General features: G+C 38.0%; 5 protein-coding genes and 2 long non-coding RNA genes across 17 annotated transcripts; 3 read left to right on the forward strand and 4 right to left on the reverse strand.

Annotated features, from left to right (window-relative positions):
* Nucleotides 1–167: 167 nt before the first annotated feature.
* Nucleotides 168–1,522, reverse strand: CBL7 (calcineurin B-like protein 7; the record flags this gene model as incomplete). Its single annotated transcript, NM_118790.2, has 7 exons — nt 1,286–1,522; nt 1,168–1,215; nt 997–1,056; nt 813–921; nt 556–689; nt 329–441; nt 168–225 (listed from the first exon to the last, which is right to left on the reverse strand). Exons 1-7 carry the CDS (start codon nt 1,406–1,408, stop codon nt 168–170), a joined length of 645 nt encoding a protein of 214 aa, NP_194386.1. The 5' UTR covers nt 1,409–1,522.
* A 295-nt stretch (nt 1,523–1,817) lies between these two features.
* Nucleotides 1,818–4,612, reverse strand: CBL3 (calcineurin B-like 3). 2 transcript variants are annotated; one of them, NM_118791.4, is made up of 9 exons: nt 4,378–4,612; nt 3,547–3,603; nt 3,310–3,464; nt 3,062–3,144; nt 2,877–2,936; nt 2,682–2,790; nt 2,428–2,561; nt 2,198–2,310; nt 1,818–2,100 (listed from the first exon to the last, which is right to left on the reverse strand). In NM_118791.4, exons 3-9 carry the CDS (start codon nt 3,431–3,433, stop codon nt 2,043–2,045), a joined length of 681 nt encoding a protein of 226 aa, NP_194387.1. In that variant the 5' UTR covers nt 3,434–3,464; nt 3,547–3,603; nt 4,378–4,612; the 3' UTR covers nt 1,818–2,042. The 2 variants fall into 2 exon arrangements, with proteins under 2 accessions (NP_194387.1, NP_001320073.1); NM_001341813.1 differs by having other exon boundaries at nt 1,857–2,100; nt 2,682–2,802; nt 4,059–4,505.
* Nucleotides 4,613–4,878: 266 nt separating this feature from the next.
* Nucleotides 4,879–6,878, reverse strand: AT4G26580 (RING/U-box superfamily protein). 2 transcript variants are annotated; one of them, NM_001203919.2, is made up of 4 exons: nt 6,491–6,878; nt 5,822–6,356; nt 5,377–5,734; nt 4,882–5,286 (listed from the first exon to the last, which is right to left on the reverse strand). In NM_001203919.2, the coding sequence occupies exons 2-4, from the start codon at nt 6,322–6,324 to the stop codon at nt 5,140–5,142; spliced, it is 1,008 nt and encodes a 335-aa protein (NP_001190848.1). In that variant the 5' UTR covers nt 6,325–6,356; nt 6,491–6,878; the 3' UTR covers nt 4,882–5,139. The 2 variants fall into 2 exon arrangements, with proteins under 2 accessions (NP_194388.2, NP_001190848.1); NM_118792.3 differs by lacking the exon at nt 6,491–6,878 and having other exon boundaries at nt 4,879–5,286; nt 5,822–6,464.
* On the forward strand, nt 6,830–7,132 carry AT4G07665. Its single transcript, NR_142152.1, has one exon. It is a non-coding gene; the product is annotated as an other RNA (long non-coding RNA).
* AT4G26582 lies at nt 6,983–9,613 on the forward strand. 2 transcript variants are annotated; one of them, NR_142359.1, is made up of 3 exons: nt 6,983–7,148; nt 7,527–8,542; nt 8,711–9,613. It is a non-coding gene; the product is annotated as an other RNA (long non-coding RNA). The 2 variants fall into 2 exon arrangements; NR_142360.1 differs by having other exon boundaries at nt 7,527–9,613.
* OPT5 (oligopeptide transporter 5) lies at nt 7,408–10,580 on the reverse strand. Its single transcript, NM_118793.3, has 5 exons — nt 10,219–10,580; nt 9,582–10,033; nt 9,402–9,499; nt 8,760–9,332; nt 7,408–8,640 (listed from the first exon to the last, which is right to left on the reverse strand). The coding sequence occupies exons 1-5, from the start codon at nt 10,283–10,285 to the stop codon at nt 7,569–7,571; spliced, it is 2,262 nt and encodes a 753-aa protein (NP_194389.1). The 5' UTR covers nt 10,286–10,580; the 3' UTR covers nt 7,408–7,568.
* A 2,355-nt stretch (nt 10,581–12,935) lies between these two features.
* On the forward strand, nt 12,936–17,237 carry AT4G26600 (S-adenosyl-L-methionine-dependent methyltransferases superfamily protein). Of its 8 annotated transcripts, NM_118794.5 has the most exons (16): nt 12,936–13,603; nt 13,700–13,763; nt 13,893–14,032; nt 14,135–14,218; nt 14,310–14,384; nt 14,474–14,545; nt 14,639–14,712; nt 14,958–15,010; nt 15,093–15,202; nt 15,406–15,474; nt 15,560–15,634; nt 15,805–15,897; nt 15,991–16,070; nt 16,149–16,248; nt 16,363–16,688; nt 16,793–17,237. In NM_118794.5, the coding sequence occupies exons 1-16, from the start codon at nt 13,064–13,066 to the stop codon at nt 16,851–16,853; spliced, it is 2,016 nt and encodes a 671-aa protein (NP_194390.2). In that variant the 5' UTR covers nt 12,936–13,063; the 3' UTR covers nt 16,854–17,237. The 8 variants fall into 8 exon arrangements, with proteins under 8 accessions (NP_194390.2, NP_001328281.1, NP_001328282.1 ...); NM_001341815.1 differs by having other exon boundaries at nt 16,363–17,237; NM_001341817.1 differs by having other exon boundaries at nt 12,996–13,603; nt 15,805–16,070; nt 16,793–17,226.
* The last annotated feature ends 138 nt before the right edge of the window (nt 17,238–17,375 follow it).

The following is a 17,375-nucleotide window of genomic DNA, read 5'->3' on the forward strand; positions in this document are numbered from 1 at the left end:
ACAGATGCGAGGAGAAAATCATCAACGGATTTGTTTTTTTTCCACACAAAGGAACAACAAAATCTTGAAAATGTTGAGAGAGATTGAAAACAAATAAACATGATACATAATCAGAAAACAAACACAATTCCCAAACAGTCTCCTCTGCTAATATGCTATTGTTTTTCTCAGGTATCTTCCACTTGCGAGTGTAACACAAAGCTCGGAAATGTAGTTGTGATATCCCTGCACACAATATCAGATATCATGGTGTTAATAATACGTGATGCAGAAAAATTTGAAGTTGCATTGGCTAAACCTCGGGTTAGTCTTTGGTTTAGGAGCTCACTTGAGATACTGGAGAGTCATGTTCTTCAGAAGAAGAGGATGTCTAAAAACTAGGTCCATCCACTCTTCCTCATCGATCATCCCTTCATGTTTTGTGTCAGCTTGCACAAATGTCTGCCTCATAAACTCAAAAATCACTCTTCACTTCATATTCATCAGCTGCTTAAACTTAGTTGGCTATACTATAGACTAGAGTCGAACCAAAAAATAGAAGGAAGGAAAACACACCTTGTCGATTATACTCTCTACGATTTCGTCTGACTGGCTCATGCCGGACGCAGCAAGAGTAGCCACCACCAGTTGTTTCACCCCCTGCCTTTCGATAAAACCTTGCTGCTTAAGATCATATAGCTGAAACGAAACTGCCAAATAATGTTCCAGGTAACCGTTAATAAGCTTTCATGGAATATATATAGGTAGCATGTGAACAGTTTGTTTGTAGATGGTTAATATATCGGGTCTAGTTTTTGAGATCAGAGACGTACGGTCAATTTTATCATCTATAGGAGCAGATGGATGAAAGACAGAGAGAGCTCGGGCAAACTCCTCAAACCCAAGTAATCCATCATGATTTGTGTCGAACAAATCGAAGACCTGTGTGATAGGGTAATGTCATTGTTTGCAAATGGATTACAAAGACTTTTTTTGTTGAGAACAAAAATAAAATACCCTCTCTGAAAACAAGCTCTCATTTTTGTCAGTCTGGAATATGGCTACATGAAACTGTTCCTGATACAACAGAAATACAACAGGACACGTTATGGAAAATCTGTAAGACTTGTTGAAAAGAAGGAGTGCGTGGCAAGAAAGACATATATATTTATATATAATTCCAAATACCTTGTTCATTTCACCATAATAACACGTTACGCCTTCTACAACGTTACCCTGAACGAAGAAACACAGATTTATATCATATGCGTACTTAGCAAGAAAGTTACATATAATTTATACGAACCTCGTTTCTTTGGCAATCAACACCGCTGAGTTTCTTAAACACCTCATAGAGTGCCTTTCGCTTTTTCTGATCCGTAAAGCATCCCGTGGAGTTGGAAGAAGCTGAATTTCTTGTTGAATCCATGGAGAGTCGTGTAGATAGAAACTTTTTAGCCAAGAAAGAGAGAACAAATCGATGATCAAAAAAAGAGATTGTCAACGCGCTCTGATACCTATTCAGATCTTTGAGACAGGGAAAACATATATATTAGGAAAGACCGAAAGAGTAAGTAATTTATTCCTCAAAGTAAACGTGTTTATGCAGAACACAATCGTCACTAACTTTGCTAATTACTTTGTCAACTCTAACTGACAAAGTCAACCACAAGACTAACAAATCCGATTGTTGTAATGTTGCATCCGGTTCGATCAAATCGGTGATTTCAATTTTGACTTCAGAATTCAGACTAGAGCATACCCGATCATTTGGTGTTGGGTTCTCTCTTTTTTGCTCTCTATTATCACTTCATCAGTTTGCTCTTTATTAATAGGATTCATGTCTCAAGGTTAGTAGTATATCTACAGATGCGAGGAGAAAATCAGCAATCAAAATCAGGAGTAGCAAAAATACAGATTTGTTTTCTTTACTTTTAATTCACACAAGTAACAACAAAATCTTGAAAATGTTCAGAGAGATTGAAACAAATAGACATGATACATAATCAGAAAACAAACACAATTCCCAAATTGTCTCCTCTGCTAATATGCTATTGTTTTTCTCAGGTATCTTCCACCTGCGAGTGGAACACAAAGCTCGGAAATGTAGTTGTTATATCCCTGCACACAATATCAGAGATCGGTGTTAATAATAACACAGAAAAAATTGGAAGTTGCATTGCCTAAACCTCGGATAAGTCTTGGTTTAGGAACTCACTTAAGATACTGGAGAGTCATATTCTTTAGAAGGGAAGGATGCCTGAGAACAAGGGTTCTCCACTCTTCCTTATCGATCCTCCCGTCATGTTTTGTATCAGCTTCCTCAAATGTCTGTGAAAGAAGAAACTTAGAAACCACTCTTTACTTTATTCTCAACTGCTATCATGAGTTGGCTATACAACAGTGGAACAAGAATATAGTATCGAGCAGGGTAGGAAGGAACCACACCTTGTCGATTATACTCTCTATGATTTCGTCTGACAGGTTCATGCCGGACTCAGCAAGAGTAGCCACCACCATTTGCTTCACCTCTTGCCTCTCTATGAAACCTTGCTGCTTAAGATCATATAGCTGAAACGAAACTGCAAAACAATGTTCCCGGTAACTGTTAGTGATATTTCATGGGTTACATGTAGCATGTCAACATCAGATAAATTGTATAGATGGTTTCTCAGATCAACTTTGTAAGATCAAAGACGTACAGTCAATCTTGTCTTCTATGGGAGCATTTGGATGAAAGACAGAGAGAGCACGCGCAAACTCCTCAAACCCCAGTATTCCATTATGCTTTGTGTCAAACAAATCGAATACCTGTGATTGGTACTGTCAAGTTATCTTTCAAAAAGGATCTTGGCAAATGGATAACAAAGTCTTTTGATTAAAAAAGAAGAACATACCCGGTCTGCAAACAAGCTCTCTTTTTTATTTGTCTTGAACAAGGCTAACTGAAATTCTTCCTGAACGACAAGACAGGTCAAGGAAAATCAGAAAAGGATGTCCAAAAGACGTAGCAATATGCATGATTCGTGAGGAGTATAAGTGAGTGGCATAAAAGACATATAATGATGCCCTTCCTTCATACCTTGTTTATTAGCCCATCATCAATCACAGCACTGCTGATTTTCTTAAACAGCTCATAGAGAGCCTCTATTTCACTCACGCTAACTGCACCCAAACGAGTCAATGATCAAAACACAGAAAGAAAGATTTGCATTCCTCTTAACAGAGAGCATCAACTAGAGTAATGGCAAGCCTTTGAATCATACATATAACTGGAAAAAAAAAGTGCATGGAAGTTAAAATAAGATGGAAAAGAAGTTGAGAGCATACAAACTGTCTCTCTCGCAAGAAGTTCAGGGTCACCAAGGCCTCCAGATTGTTTGTAAATATCGATATCAAAACACCGGAAAAAAGAGGAGCATACATGCTTGAAACCGTCTATGCACTGCGACATGATATATCTTGTAAATCAAAACTCTCCATGCCTGTTAAATAACAATAAAATGTAAGAACTTTCGAACCACTTGGAAGAATCTAAAGACATATGCATTTGAACAAGATAAGTACCTTTTAACCATTTCCTGGTTCGTCAAATAGGCAATGCTTTGTACACCTCAAAAAATTCTGCGATGGGAAGGAAATGAGATATAGTCAGTTATTAGCTCATCAAATTGCAAAACAGTTAAAGAAGAATTGACAGGAGCAAACAAGATTCATCATTCTCAGATCAGATCTGAATTAGACTAAAGCACCAGATACTATGAAACACAAACAGAGGAGACGCATATTATAAACGGTCGTAAACTTTATGCATTAATCTTAACTCCAGATTCATTTCCAGATTAACCAATGTATTCATGGATTAGGAACTATCTTTAAGCTAAAACACGAAACCCAAATCTAAGAAACAGCCCCAAAAAATACATGAACTAGGATAAAATGAGGAATCAAAAACACCCAATTTCACGTCAGAAATGCATCATGAATTTTGCGGGGAAAAAAAATGCATCATGAAGAACATAATAAAACTATCCAGACGGATTAATCGTCAGAAAATATAATCCTCTGAGGATCGACACCTGAATCTAATCGCGATATGAATCAGAGAAGTGATTAAGCTAAGGAGAAATGACGGATATGAGAAAAAGCGATCCAATGAGTTTTAGATTCCAAATCGTTCGGATTCAGAGATACAACAACGATGAATCTCGTTATATAAACTTGGTAATCAGCTCATGGATCTATCAGCTTGCGAAGAAATTAGTTGCTTGATTCTCAATCTCAAATTTTAACTTGTTTCCCATCGCGATTTTCCCGGAATAAACACACGAGATTACGAGGAAGCGACCGACCGCGAAATCGTAGAAAAGGGAGAAAGAGAAGAAGAAAAAGCCTTACGCCACGGCGGATGATGAGCCTTCCTTGCGGCGGCTCCGGCGGTTGAAGGTGACGGTGGTTGCGGTGGAAAACGCGAAAAAAGCTCTTATTGGGTAAGTGAGAGAAAAAAGGTCGACACGATTTTCTATAAGCAGAATGAATATATTGCAAAATTTTAAATATGCTAAGAAAAAGACCAAATTATTTTTGTTTGTTGGCGTTTTTATACTTTTTAAATTTAAAAAATAAATAATTTTGTTTATTTTTACTCGATGTTGATACAGTTGTAATAAAACTCCTTGTTACATTCACTTTCACACGTCGTCGTCTAGTGGAGCATGTGTCCATTTATGCGCTGTCTTAAACACCATCGTTTCAATAATCGTTCCTATACGACGGCGTGTCATGTTATTCGGATTCTGACTGTTGCTTTGGTCTGATTTGGTCTCTGGGTTTGAATTCGGTTTAAATTGTCTTTGGAAAAAATATTATAGCAAAAACCAGTATAAGCTTAGTTACATTAACCAACAATTAAAACTTTGATTAATGGTAAGAGAGGGACAAACTCTACTGGTAAAACAACAGATTGATCATGTTTTTTAACTTTTTTTTTAGGTAAAATTACAGTTACTGGTGAGCTACTTTGTACACAAGAAAAAAAAAGGAATGATAACGACATTCACACAAGTAAACGTGTTTAGGCGGCAACAGAAAAAAAAAAAAACACATATATGGTACTTGGTCAGAGATTCAATCTTGTGACTCATGTATTGTTTTGATTTTTCAGTTAGGGAGATCTTGTTTGCAAAGAGGACAACACGAGATGATACGAAGCCATTGATCTACGCATTTGAGGTGAAACCTATGCGAACATGGAAGCTTTCTCACTTCTTCTTTCTCTTTGTACTTTGCCAAACATATACAACATTCCTGCAATAATGAAACCGGTGGGTTTCAGTTTTGATATCAAGATTGATTTCTGACTATTTGACCTATTTCAGAATTCAAATTAGTGCTTACCGGATCATTGTTTGCTTGAGAAGAATCAGAAGTTTCATCAATGAGTTTGTATTTCCAACTTGGGAGACTGGAGATCTGGTCATCTGAAGCTCCTTTTTCCGAAGATCCAACGTTCATGTTGTAGCCGAGGAAGCTACTAACGAGAGGTACAACACAACAGAGCAGGAGGAAGAGAAGAAATGGGAAGGAGTAACAGAGAGCGTTCCAAGCGAGTAGGGAGATGCAGAGGACATGAAGGATTGGAGCATAGTGGAAAGAACCAAACCGAGAATCAAAAACCCATACATTACCTATCACAAACCATATCGCAAAGAATAGCTCCAGCGATGTCCGGCATTTGTTCATCAAATGCGAGCACCTAAAACACACACAAAAATAAGTCATTTTCCTAGAAATCTTTGCATTTTATGATCAAACTTGAAAAAACTAGATTTTTGTTAGTAACCTGGTGGTCTCTTCCCTGCTTCTTTGTTGCTGCTCAATATCGCCGAAGCTAAATGCATTTTCATGGCTAGTATCTTGCTGACGATACCGACCGTATAGTAACATAAGATTGAGCAGACATCCAACGTTGTAGCCAGTGATCCATAACCTCATCGGCCAAACAGGCCTCTCGTTTTTGGACAAAGCTAGTGTGGATGTTATCACAGTGATCTGTAAAAGTAAAGCGATGAGCTCTGATACCATCCAAGCGATAGAATTGAAAGGATTGGTGCCAAGATCGGATCTTGAGGCGTTCTGGTAATGAAAGACTCTTCTCAAGAAAATGAACCACCTTGCTCTAGATACCCTCATGGCAAGTCTCATGAAGAAGGAAGAAGATGGAGAGCTCTCCGGAGCCGTGTGAGTGTTATCATCCAGTTGCGTGGAAGCGAAGGAAGAAGATGAGGAGACAGTGATGGAGTTAATGGCTGATGATTGCAACTGAGAGGAATAACGGGTACTCATATCGGAAACAGAGAGGTCTTTGATTTGATCTCCTGAACAAGAGCAAAGAGAAACAGAGTAAAGCTTGAGCTAAAAAGCCATGAAAAGTCTTTAAAATATGCAATTAAAGTACATGTAAAAAAAAAGACATGGATGGATATATCAGTGAGGCATTTTCATCAAATACCTTATCTTCACTCTGCGAAACAGAGCAACATACCAAAAAGTGTAGGTTTTGGTGTGAACCCAGCAGATGGAGAAGATTTTGGTAAAAAAATAGTGAAGATAGAAGAGATGAAGAAGAAAGGAAGGTGTAGTGATATTGTCAGAGAAGGTGAAGTTGGCCGTTTGATAGTGACGTCCACAAATGGATTTTTGCTTAGGATTGAAGAATGCAGAAGAAGCAGAGAAGTAGGAGAACATAAACCGTTGGCCTATAAAACCTAACAACCTTAGTTTTTTGTCTTCGAAGCAAAACTCCGACAGCAACCGCTGCTGCTTTATCTATTCTCGTTTTTTTTTTGGTTAGACAACGCCATCTCTCCTCCCTCTCTCCCTCTCTCCCTCTACGCAAAGCCAAATATTTATAAGAAAATCATTAAACATAAAAAAATTCAAAATCCAGTATTGGGCCGGGTTGGGCCGCGTAAACGGGTATCCAAATTAGAGGGTCGTTGAACTGAGTCTGACTCACTGAGTTTTGTGATCGAGTCAAACAAAGGTGAGCTTGGGAAATAATGGCGTAGCTCTACTAGCTCAAGTTTGAGCTCTCCCATAATGAGTACATCAAGCTTGTCCTCCATCTCCTGCCTCCTCTGGAGATCTCTCTCATGATGACTTCGAAGGTTTGAAAAACCTAACTATGAATCTTAGGATCTGATTACGTTTGACATGTACGTTAAATTGCACAATTTAGGAGTTTTCCTGAGTTCAATAGAAGGTGACAAATTTGGTTCTTGATTGCTTGAAATTGACAGGAACGGAAGTTGTTCACAGATCTTAGTGTTATTCAATTAGAAAAAGATGGAAACTTTTAGCCTTGTTTTGCTTTGTCCTGAAATTATACTCTCTTTGATTGAAATTTGTGTTAGAGCTATCATCTTTGGGTGTTCTTAATTTGCAAACCATTTTTTACTTTATCACTTAAACTCTCACAAAGTCTTTACGCATTATTATTATTATGGCCACCAAACGACTTTGCAGTAACTGTCCCTCACCTGCAGGTATGAGAAACTACAGAGATAATGTTAAACTGCAACAAGGTTTTAGAACACCGGGCAGCCCTTAGCGACGATCCCTTTCTCTGTTGGGCAATTTGCCAAAGGGCAATGGTCTGTGTTCTCATTCCCCCACCAATCTGGTAAGCTTATGTTATTGTTCTGTAACGCAAAGTAGATCAACACTCCCATAACCGCAGTGCCTGCATCAAGAGCTGCAGAGAGGATGTAGTTATGCCTTGCCCACCATCCCTTGTACCTCCTGAAGATATAGTAGTTGAACACGATCCCAACAGCGAACCACGACCAGTAATGCACAGCCTTGGCCATTGGCATCACATTAGCCCCTGAGAAGATCAAGGGAATATGAATCTGATGTATCCACTTCTTCTCCGGGAATTTCCTTGCAAAGAACCAGACCGGGACAGGAGCAAGGAAGCCAATGAGGAAGAACCAGTTCATCCCGGGGTATATACCTTTACTTGTGAACATCCTTCCAGGACCGATGATTCCCCAAATGATCGACGCGTTGTAGAACACTACATCCCCAGGGCAAGTCCACGGACTACTCTTTGGGAGCATATCTGTGTTACAGATGTTCTCGACTGAAGAAAGCAACCACCATGTGGTCCCGAAGGAGACAGTTGAAGCAACAATAGTCGCAACGAGTTGAACGATGAACATAGATCTCGGAGGAATCTTCATGTAGTGGCCAAGTTTGAAGTCTCCGACAAAGTACAAGGCTTGAGCTATACTCACAGAACCATAAGTCTTAAAAGCCACATTGGCAAGTGGCTTTCCCGGATACAAGAACCCGATGATCAGTTCCGATATAACATTAAGACCCATTCGCTGGTTTGTGGTCGCTAGGATAACTCCAATAGGCAAAGTGAAGGTAAAGGCGATGGCACAAGCGAGTAAAAGTCCCCACCATGGGAGCTGAAGCTGTTTGCCAAATCCCTCACATGCATAAAGAGCTAGCACAAAGGAAGCAGCGAGAACCGCAACGAACCACCATTGAGGTACTTCCTTATAATTCTTCTTCATCAATCTTGTATGCACATCTCCAAACTTGTCCTTTGTCGTCAATGTTGCCTTCTTCCACAGCTCCCAGATAAACCTTCATGTAAACAACCACAACAACAACAAAAAAATATTTTTCATGGAAACTGATAAATTGATCTATACAGTATTTTGAGACGCAGAGTAGAGAAAAAAAGAAAAAAAAAAGAATCTTACTTTCCGTCAAAGAGGGCGACATGAGAAATGGTTGCGGTAAGGGTACCGAAGCTGAGCCCATAGATCAGAGCAAACAGAATGCTAAGGTAAAGCTTGCTATAGCTTTCGTAAGCAGGAAGATCAATATTGAATGTTTTCTGGTTGAGGATACGAGTGGTGTTGTAACGCTGACCAGTGTGATCAAATGGGTGAGAGGTATAGAAAGGAAACTTCTTTGCCTCGTAAGCGTTGCTCCAGTAGAAGATAGGAAGGATGATGTAGAAGAAGATGATAAATCCGCCAAAGGAATTGGCTATAGCGAAGAACGGTACAGCTAAAGGACTGCCTAAGAAACCTGCAACCGTGGACCAATCAAGACCAAATGAGCCAATGCCGAGACCGTGCAGCCCTGAACCGATCTGTTGAGCGGTTACAGAGCGGGTCCATATCCAGCAGACAAAGGAGAGATATGAGATGGAAGGGAAAAGATAGCCTGGGACTATGTAGTAAGTGAAGCTCAGGAAGAAGACTATCAAGAAGAATCTAAGTTTCGTTTGTTTTCCTTCACGCTTCTCCTCCTTCTCATGTAAGGCTCTAATCCATCAAAAAGTAAAATTTCGTGACAGTTACAAATGTGAATGATTTGGAGAAAAAAACACGAACCTAAAGAGAGAGACTTGAACAAGATTTGCAGGCCACCACATGTAAGGTGAGTCCACTAGGTATTTCCTGAACATACCCGCCCATCCATATCCCAACAACTACATGACAGATAAATAATGTAACTGTTACAAACAAAAACTATGTAATTTTTGAATTATATTGTATATTGTGTATACATACCTGAGTGGTTTGGACAAGCAACATGGCGGCGGCGGGATTGAGATTCCGGTGATAAAATGCTTTAACGATGGTTAGGATGCTGGTGGCATAAGCTCCTCCAGCTCCGGTATTAGCGAATATAGTGATCAGTACATGTTCCTTCATGTTGAATGGTCCAGGGTTCAACGAACACGACCAATTTGTACCAGGTAAACGGAGTTTTGTTGTTGGTAGAGTCGTGGCCATGAGCTTTCCTAGAGGGAGAGTGATGATCTGAGCCACGACTGAAGATACCGTGAGCGGGTTCGACCGGTAACCGAAGAAATTGTTCACGAACGCGAGTACCACGCAAGAAACCATTCCTAAGAACCATGTACGGAATGTCAAAACTGGTAGAGATGGATCGTCGGTTATCGGTACGGTTAAACGGACCTCTTCGATTGGACTGTCGTTTTCATCCTCTTCTTCTTCATCTGCCCCAGGGACAAAATCGGTTTACTCAGAACCAACCAAAGTTGCTTAGTATGATCTACATTAATCTAAAGGAATCGAGTTGTGTTTAAGAATTATACAAATAGAGCATCAGCCATAACGGTACACAAGGAATCAAACCACATCGAACCAAGATTGGTCAAAACAGAATCGAGATTTTATTTACCGGCTATGACGATCTTGGACTCAACCTTGTGCTCTGGAGGCTTGGATACTTCGAGAGAGCCTACCATTTTCTGTTAGGCGGCCCTGACGTCGATCGACTCGGGTGATAATGTCCAGAGTTCTGAATAACTTGCTGTAGAAGTAATGTTCTTGTAAGCAACCTGTGTTAATGACCTGACATTAAAAATAAATTTTCTCTGCAATTTTTCCAGGAAAAAGGAAAAAGTTAGACCTCTGTTTTAGTTAAGATGTTTGAGAGGATGTACTAGTATTAGAGAAGATACAAGAGAGTATTTCCTCTAATATGTATTGGAGTGAAGACTGAAAGAATCATGATTTCTCGACGAATTTCTTAATATCGACAAGTTTACTGAACTCATTAGAACTAAAGTTGTTGATTCACTTTCAGTGGAAAAAAAACTTTCACTTCGGGGTAAAAAGCTAAAATCTTGATTTCGAGTATGAATGTAGATTCTACATCTGGTATGTTTTTGAAATAGGTACTTAAACTAAAAGAATAAACAGATCATAAATATAGCAATTTTTGGCATTTAATCATTTAGAGATACTGGATCTAGCAATTTGTAGTGTATTCCGTCTATAGCTTTCAATTATTCACTTTACTTCTCTGGTTTGAAAGAGACAAAAATCAGTTTACAGAAAGTAGACTTTCTATATAGAAAAAAGAGAAAGAACTTATCAAAAATAGTTTATACATACACTCTCATTCAAAGTAAAAGATTAGGATAGAGAGTAAATTACAAAAAGAAATTGAGCATTACAATAATTAGCGGATGTTGATAATAAAAAGGAAATAATTGAACTAGCAAGAGACAATTTTGTGAGGTAAGAGTTGCAATTTAATTGGCGATCACTTGCAGCAGCTAAAAACAAAATTTTTAGCGATAGTGACAGTCTTAATGCATTATGCATGTAATTGGTTCGTACGTGTATACTTGCTGGTGCACCGCTTAATAGACTCCGAATTTGACTCGGACTCTTTGTGCGTTGGACGCGCGTCACAGGTGTGTCTTTCGGTCTTGCTTGTGGTCGCAATTGTATGTATCGTTGTTTTTGTTTTGATTGCCAATATGCATCATTGTTTCCATAATCTATCGGTTATACAATATGAAACGCATATTTCCACTTTTATTCAAGTTTCTGTTTCTAAGACACACACTGTCTTATTCAATCTGTTTCATGTCAACGTCTATGACTAGGTTCTATGTGTTATAAATAACTTGCAACTTCACCAAAAACATAATACATTTTTTTTTGACAGCCAAACTACATATATATCCTGCAAATGATAATATTTCAAATTCTAACACAATTTTACAAGAAATTTCAACCAATCAATCAAATTATTTTTGGTAGTTGGAATTAAAATTCACCAAAAATAAATTCGTGTTTTCATTCTTAAAGAAGAAACAGAATCGTTTAGAACTGATTTTAGAAAATTACGTGATTCATTTCAGTTTTTGTTATCAACATCACTAGCTTCAATCATGCATGGGCTGAGCATGTAACGCAGGTAGAGATGTCAAAATGGGTTAAAATTCATGGGTTAACTCAACTCAATTCAACCCATGAACTCTAATGAGTTGAAAATTTTGACTCAAATGAGTTAATGGGTCAAATGAGTTGATGAGTCAATTGGTTTGATGAGTAAAATGAGTTGGGTTGTAATGGTTAATGATTTCAATGGTTTACCCAATTAACCCATCAAGTTTTGTAAAATTGAATTAAACCAACTAAAATTTCTAAACCAATGCCAATTTAAGTTTAACCAACACATTTAAACCAATTTAATAAAATTAATATTTTTCCAAATTTCTTAAATATACAAGCGATGAAATTGATAAAAAGTAAACTCGTAATTTTTCACTAAAAAGATAAACCCGTGATTTTCCCGCCAAAAACGTAAATCCATAATTTTCCCGCCAAAAACGTAAACTCGTAATTTTCCAGCCAAAAACGCAAATCCGTAATTTTCCCGCCAAAAACGTAAACTCGTAATTTCCCGCCAAAAACGTAAACCCGTGATTTTCCCGCCAAAAACGTAAATCCGTTATTTTCCCGCCAAAACGTAAACTCATAATTTTCCCGCCAAAAACGTAAATCCGTAATTTTCCCGCCAAAAACGTAAACTCGTAATTTTCCCGCCAAAAACGTTAACCCGTGATTTTCCCGCCAAAAACGTAAACCCGAGATTTTCCTGTCAAAAATGTAAACCCGTAATTTTCCCACCAAAAACATAAACCCGTAATTTTCCTGCCAAAAACGTAAACCTATAATTTTCTCGCCAAAAACATAAACCTGTGATTTTTCCGCCAAAAACGTAAACCCGTAAAAAGTGGAATCCGTAAATATTTTAAGTTTGATGATAATGAATTAATAATATTAATTATTTATTATTGTTTTATAATAATAATTAATTAAATTATTATTTAAATGGGTTAACCCATTTAACAATTCAATCCATCAAATTAAATGAGTTATGGGTTGACCCAACTCATTTAACATCTAAACTTATTTGATTAAGAGTTGAGTTGGATTACCCATTTTGAAACCCCTAAACGCATACATCAAATAACTTATTGAATTATGTTTTTATAGGTTTTATGAATTCAGTGGCTCGATAATTTATTAGGCTGACAAAAAATAAGTTCGACTACAGCCCATTAGTTAGTATTAGTCAGGCCCATTAGTTAGTATCAATCAAGCCCATTAAGCAACTTTGCTCATCCTCCATCTTTACTAGATTCTTCGACCTTGCTTCTCCTACCTCTGCAATTCTGCTAAACCCTCACGGCGATAAACCCTAAGTTGTAAAAACCGTATCCATGGCTGCTCTTACGCGTAACAAGAAGAAGGGTTCCAATTCACAGACTCCGCCACTGAATAAGCAGACTAAGGCGTCTCCGCTGAAGAAGGCGGCTAAAACCCAGAAGCCTCCATTGAAGAAGCAGAGGAAATGTATTTCGGAGAAGAAGCCCCTCAAAAAGCCTGAAGTTTCCACAGACGAGGAAGAAGAAGAAGAAGAGAATGAACAGTCTGATGAAGGGTCTGAATCAGGTTCTGATTTGTTCTCTGATGGTGATGAAGAAGGAAACAATGATAGTGATGATGATGATGATGATGATGATGATGATGATGATGATGATGAGGATGCAGAACCCTTAGCTGAAGACTTTCTCGATGGTAGCGATAATGAGGAGGTAACCATGGGTTCTGATTTGGATTCTGACTCTGGTGGATCCAAACTCGAGAGGAAATCTAGAGCTATTGATAGAAAACGTAAAAAGGAGGTACAAGATGCAGACGATGAATTCAAGATGAACATTAAGGAGAAACCTGATGAGTTTCAGCTACCAACCCAAAAGGTTACATTTTCCTTTACTTAATTGTGGATTTGTTCATATTCTGGATCTCTGGAGCTATTTGTTAGCTAATCTTTTCTATTACTCTACATTGTTTAGGAACTTGAAGAAGAGGCACGTCGGCCGCCAGATCTTCCTAGCTTGCAAATGAGGATAAGAGAGAGTGAGTAACATTTTCAAATTTTATTCCTTTTTAAGAATTCTGGTGTAATGTTATTATTATGATTGTTTTAAATCTCCTAAGGAATCATCCTCTCGGTTCTTAGTTTAATGGTACTAATTTGTGTTTCAGTTGTTAGAATCCTGTCGAATTTTAAGGACTTGAAGCCAAAAGGAGACAAGCACGAGAGGAATGATTATGTTGGACAGCTTAAAGCTGATCTTAGTTCTTACTACGGCTATAATGAGTTTCTTATTGGAACTTTAATTGAGGTTATTCCCTAGTCTCTGACTTTACTCTTTATGCTTGCTTTGATCTAGAGTTATGTGTAGGAATTCTGTTACTTATACTCTTTAGTTGTAATCTTCTGGCAGATGTTTCCTGTTGTTGAACTCATGGAACTAATCGAAGCTTTTGAAAAGAAAAGACCTACATCTATACGTACTAACACTCTTAAGGTGAACTTGGTTGTGCATTGGAGTGTCTAAAACAAAGTATTTCTCAGCTGTTGTGATATTTCAATTAATGCTGATGTTTGTTTTGGTTAAGACTCGAAGACGGGATCTGGCTGATATACTTTTGAACAGAGGAGTTAATCTAGACCCATTAAGCAAGTGGTCAAAAGTAAGTAGTATTTGCAGATTGTCTTCCATTTTATTTGCGAAAACATTTTTGTGGACCATCTTTAGTTGATCCTGGCATAATATTTGTAGGTTGGACTTATCGTTTATGATTCACAAGTTCCGATTGGTGCAACTCCTGAATATTTGGCAGGATTCTATATGGTACTTGATTTTCTGATTTTTTTTGTACTTTTCGGCTCACACTTTATGGGTTTTCTTATTGTTTACTTAAGTATGTTCTTGGTACATTTTCAGTTGCAAAGTGCTAGTTCGTTCTTGCCAGTGATGGCCCTTGCTCCTCGAGAAAAAGAACGAGTTGTGGACATGGCGTAAGTCATTATCTTACATAAATGCACTATATTTGTGTCTCAGATAAATATATATATATATATATGATGACCAAGCAGTACCTTAATCTGATATTCAAGTGTAGCTTGTGATATGTATCATTTGTTATGATTGTTGTGATGATAAGTGCTGTCAAAACGGAAAAGCCAATTTGATTGTCCCGTGATGTGAGACATATGCAACTAGTATATTGTGATATCTGTAACAAGTTCTTATACCACTGCAGTGCTGCCCCTGGTGGTAAAACAACATATGTTGCTGCACTAATGAAAAATACAGGTATACATATATTGGTTCCTTATTCCTCCAGCCCCATAATTTTAGTCAGTTATATCTAATGTTATAATGTTTATATAACCAGGCATAATATATGCAAACGAGATGAAAGTACCTAGGCTTAAGTCACTTTCTGCCAATCTACATCGCATGGGAGTGACAAATACCATAGTTTGTAACTATGACGGACGAGAGGTTAGTTTCTTGAACCTTTATTCTTCTGTTGACGGTACATGCTTGAGGATGTTAAATATTGCAAACTGGTTGTAAACCATCAGCTCAACCAAATTGAAAAATTACTGGCAAGACTGTAATTGCACCAAATAACAAAGTTTTAAAGACAGCTTCTCTATTATTCCCTTGCATTTTTTATTTATCTCATCTTCTTTGCCTTTCAGCTAACCAAAGTTTTAGGTCAGAGCTCGGTTGATAGAGTATTGCTGGATGCTCCCTGCAGTGGAACTGGAGTAAGAAAGTTTGGACCATACACTCTTATAGTCTTTTAAGTGAATTTCTCTGTTCATAGTTTAATGTCACTTCTACACAATGCAGGTTATATCAAAAGACGAATCAGTTAAAACTTCCAAAAGTGCTGATGACATAAAGAAATTTGCCCATTTGCAAAAGGTATGTTGTTGCCTTAAACAATATCAACTAAAACATTCTTTACATCCAAGACAAATATTTAAACATGAAAATGGCATAAACGCCGTTTATACCCTCTTACTGTGAGTATATAAAGAAGGATGCATTTGGTATATAATGCTAACCATACTCTCTTCTTTTCTTGCGCATAGCAACTTATACTTGGTGCGATTGATTTGGTAGACGCCAATTCCAAAACCGGTGGATATATTGTTTACTCAACATGTTCAGTTATGATACCCGAGGTTGGTGAACCATACTTTTTCTGTTCCACTATTTTTTTTTCCTGGCATCTTCATGTTTTCTCACTAGTTCTATTTGTACAACAAATTATGCAGAACGAAGCTGTCATCGATTATGCTCTGAAAAACAGGGATGTTAAACTCGTTCCATGTGGACTTGATTTTGGCCGACCAGGGTAATATACATTTTCATCTGCATTGAAAAATTTCATGATTCGTCATCTGAACACAAATGTTTTGCTGCATATCTTCAGATTTAGCAGTTTTAGAGAACACCGGTTCCACCCTTCTTTAGAGAAGACTAGACGTTTCTATCCTCACGTGCACAACATGGATGGATTCTTTGTTGCAAAGGTATACACTTGGTTAACCTATGAATAGCTTTTCCCTGCAAAACAGATGTTTTATAAAATATGAATAGTGATTAAACCAACGAGGTATTTACTTTTTCCTTTCTTTGTTCTGCAGCTGAAGAAGATGAGCAATGCAATGCAGCCTTCAGGAAATGATGAGCCAGCTGTAACAATGGAGCAAGCTCAGGTGTCGTCTAGTGATGATGATGATGAGAAAGCTGAGGCCATTGAGGAGTTGGAGAAGCCACCTGTTGCCAGTGGGCAACCCAAGAGAGAGAGTAACACTAAAGAAGACACGAACAAACGAAAAAATCCAAGGTCAAAGGAAATTCACAAAGGCAAAAGGAATAAAAACACAAAAACCGAAAGTGGTAATGTGGAAGAACCCAGGAAGCAAAAGAAGAAGAGATCACAATGGAAGAATGAGATTGCTCAAGCTAGGTAAAAAAACTAAGTGTTTCCTTGACAGACAAAAGAGAAAACCTTCTTATGTACATTGTTGTATCATACACCCATTTACCCATAAATGGTTGAATATGTTGCAGGGAAGAAAAAAGAAAAACCATGAGAGAGAATGCTAAGGAGACGCCAAAGCACAGGGGATAAGAATAGGTTTGAGATCGTGATGCATCTTGAAGAGTAGAATATTTCGGTGTTCTGGCCATGGCGAAGGACACAAGAAAAGAGGCTTCATTGGCTGAGGCCAAGGTATCTATACAATGGCTTTCTAGTTTTGATTAATTTACTGCGTAAAGAAAGGGTGACACCCACATGGATTAGCTGTTACATGTCCAAAAGTTTTGTATCAATCACATAACTTGATTTTTGTGAGAGGCTGTTTCTATTTTCCGTTTTCAATTGGAGTTGTAAAATTTATTGAAAACAAAAACGAGTCCCTACTTTCTCTCACAAGTGTGTTTGAAAGGCTATTCATTTTTCTGCTCCTAGCAATTATTTAATAAAATACATAAATCTTGGAGGGTTGGGTCCATACCACCACATAAGGATAGAATTTCTCATAGTATTGATTTGACGAAAAAATAAGGGAATTGGGAGTGAGCTGGTCATTGTTAGGGAGAGATGTGAAGGTTTTCTGAAGTGGGACTTGAGTGTTGGAGAAACATGACA

Source organism: Arabidopsis thaliana, chromosome 4 (assembly GCF_000001735.4).
Source record: "Arabidopsis thaliana chromosome 4, partial sequence".
Classification (NCBI taxonomy): domain Eukaryota; kingdom Viridiplantae; phylum Streptophyta; class Magnoliopsida; order Brassicales; family Brassicaceae; genus Arabidopsis; species Arabidopsis thaliana.

Bases quoted from the DNA above. Each gene is read 5' to 3' on its own strand.
- CBL3 (NM_001341813.1), bottom strand. From the start codon at position 3,433: ATGTCGCAGTGCATAGACGGTTTCAAGCATGTATGCTCCTCTTTTTTC. The intron at 2,937-3,061 runs GTATGAAGGAAG...CTTGTCGTTCAG, and splicing joins ATGATGGGCTAATAAACAAG to GAAGAATTTCAGTTAGCCTT. The intron at 2,311-2,427 runs GTGTGGTTCCTT...CTTCTTTCACAG, and splicing joins TAGAGAGTATAATCGACAAG to ACATTTGAGGAAGCTGATAC.
- AT4G26580 (NM_118792.3), bottom strand. From the start codon at position 6,324: ATGAGTACCCGTTATTCCTCTCAGTTGCAATCATCAGCCATTAACTCC. The intron at 5,735-5,821 runs GTTACTAACAAA...TGTGTGTTTTAG, and splicing joins AGCAGGGAAGAGACCACCAG to GTGCTCGCATTTGATGAACA. The intron at 5,287-5,376 runs GTAAGCACTAAT...TCATTATTGCAG, and splicing joins CTCAAGCAAACAATGATCCG to GAATGTTGTATATGTTTGGC.
- OPT5 (NM_118793.3), bottom strand. From the start codon at position 10,285: ATGGTAGGCTCTCTCGAAGTATCCAAGCCTCCAGAGCACAAGGTTGAG. The intron at 9,500-9,581 runs GTATGTATACAC...TCTGTCATGTAG, and splicing joins TGCTTGTCCAAACCACTCAG to TTGTTGGGATATGGATGGGC. The intron at 9,333-9,401 runs GTTCGTGTTTTT...TTGATGGATTAG, and splicing joins GTTCAAGTCTCTCTCTTTAG to AGCCTTACATGAGAAGGAGG.
- AT4G26600 (NM_001341817.1), top strand. From the start codon at position 13,064: ATGGCTGCTCTTACGCGTAACAAGAAGAAGGGTTCCAATTCACAGACT. The intron at 16,249-16,362 runs GTATACACTTGG...TTTGTTCTGCAG, and splicing joins ATGGATTCTTTGTTGCAAAG to CTGAAGAAGATGAGCAATGC. The intron at 16,689-16,792 runs GTAAAAAAACTA...AATATGTTGCAG, and splicing joins AATGAGATTGCTCAAGCTAG to GGAAGAAAAAAGAAAAACCA.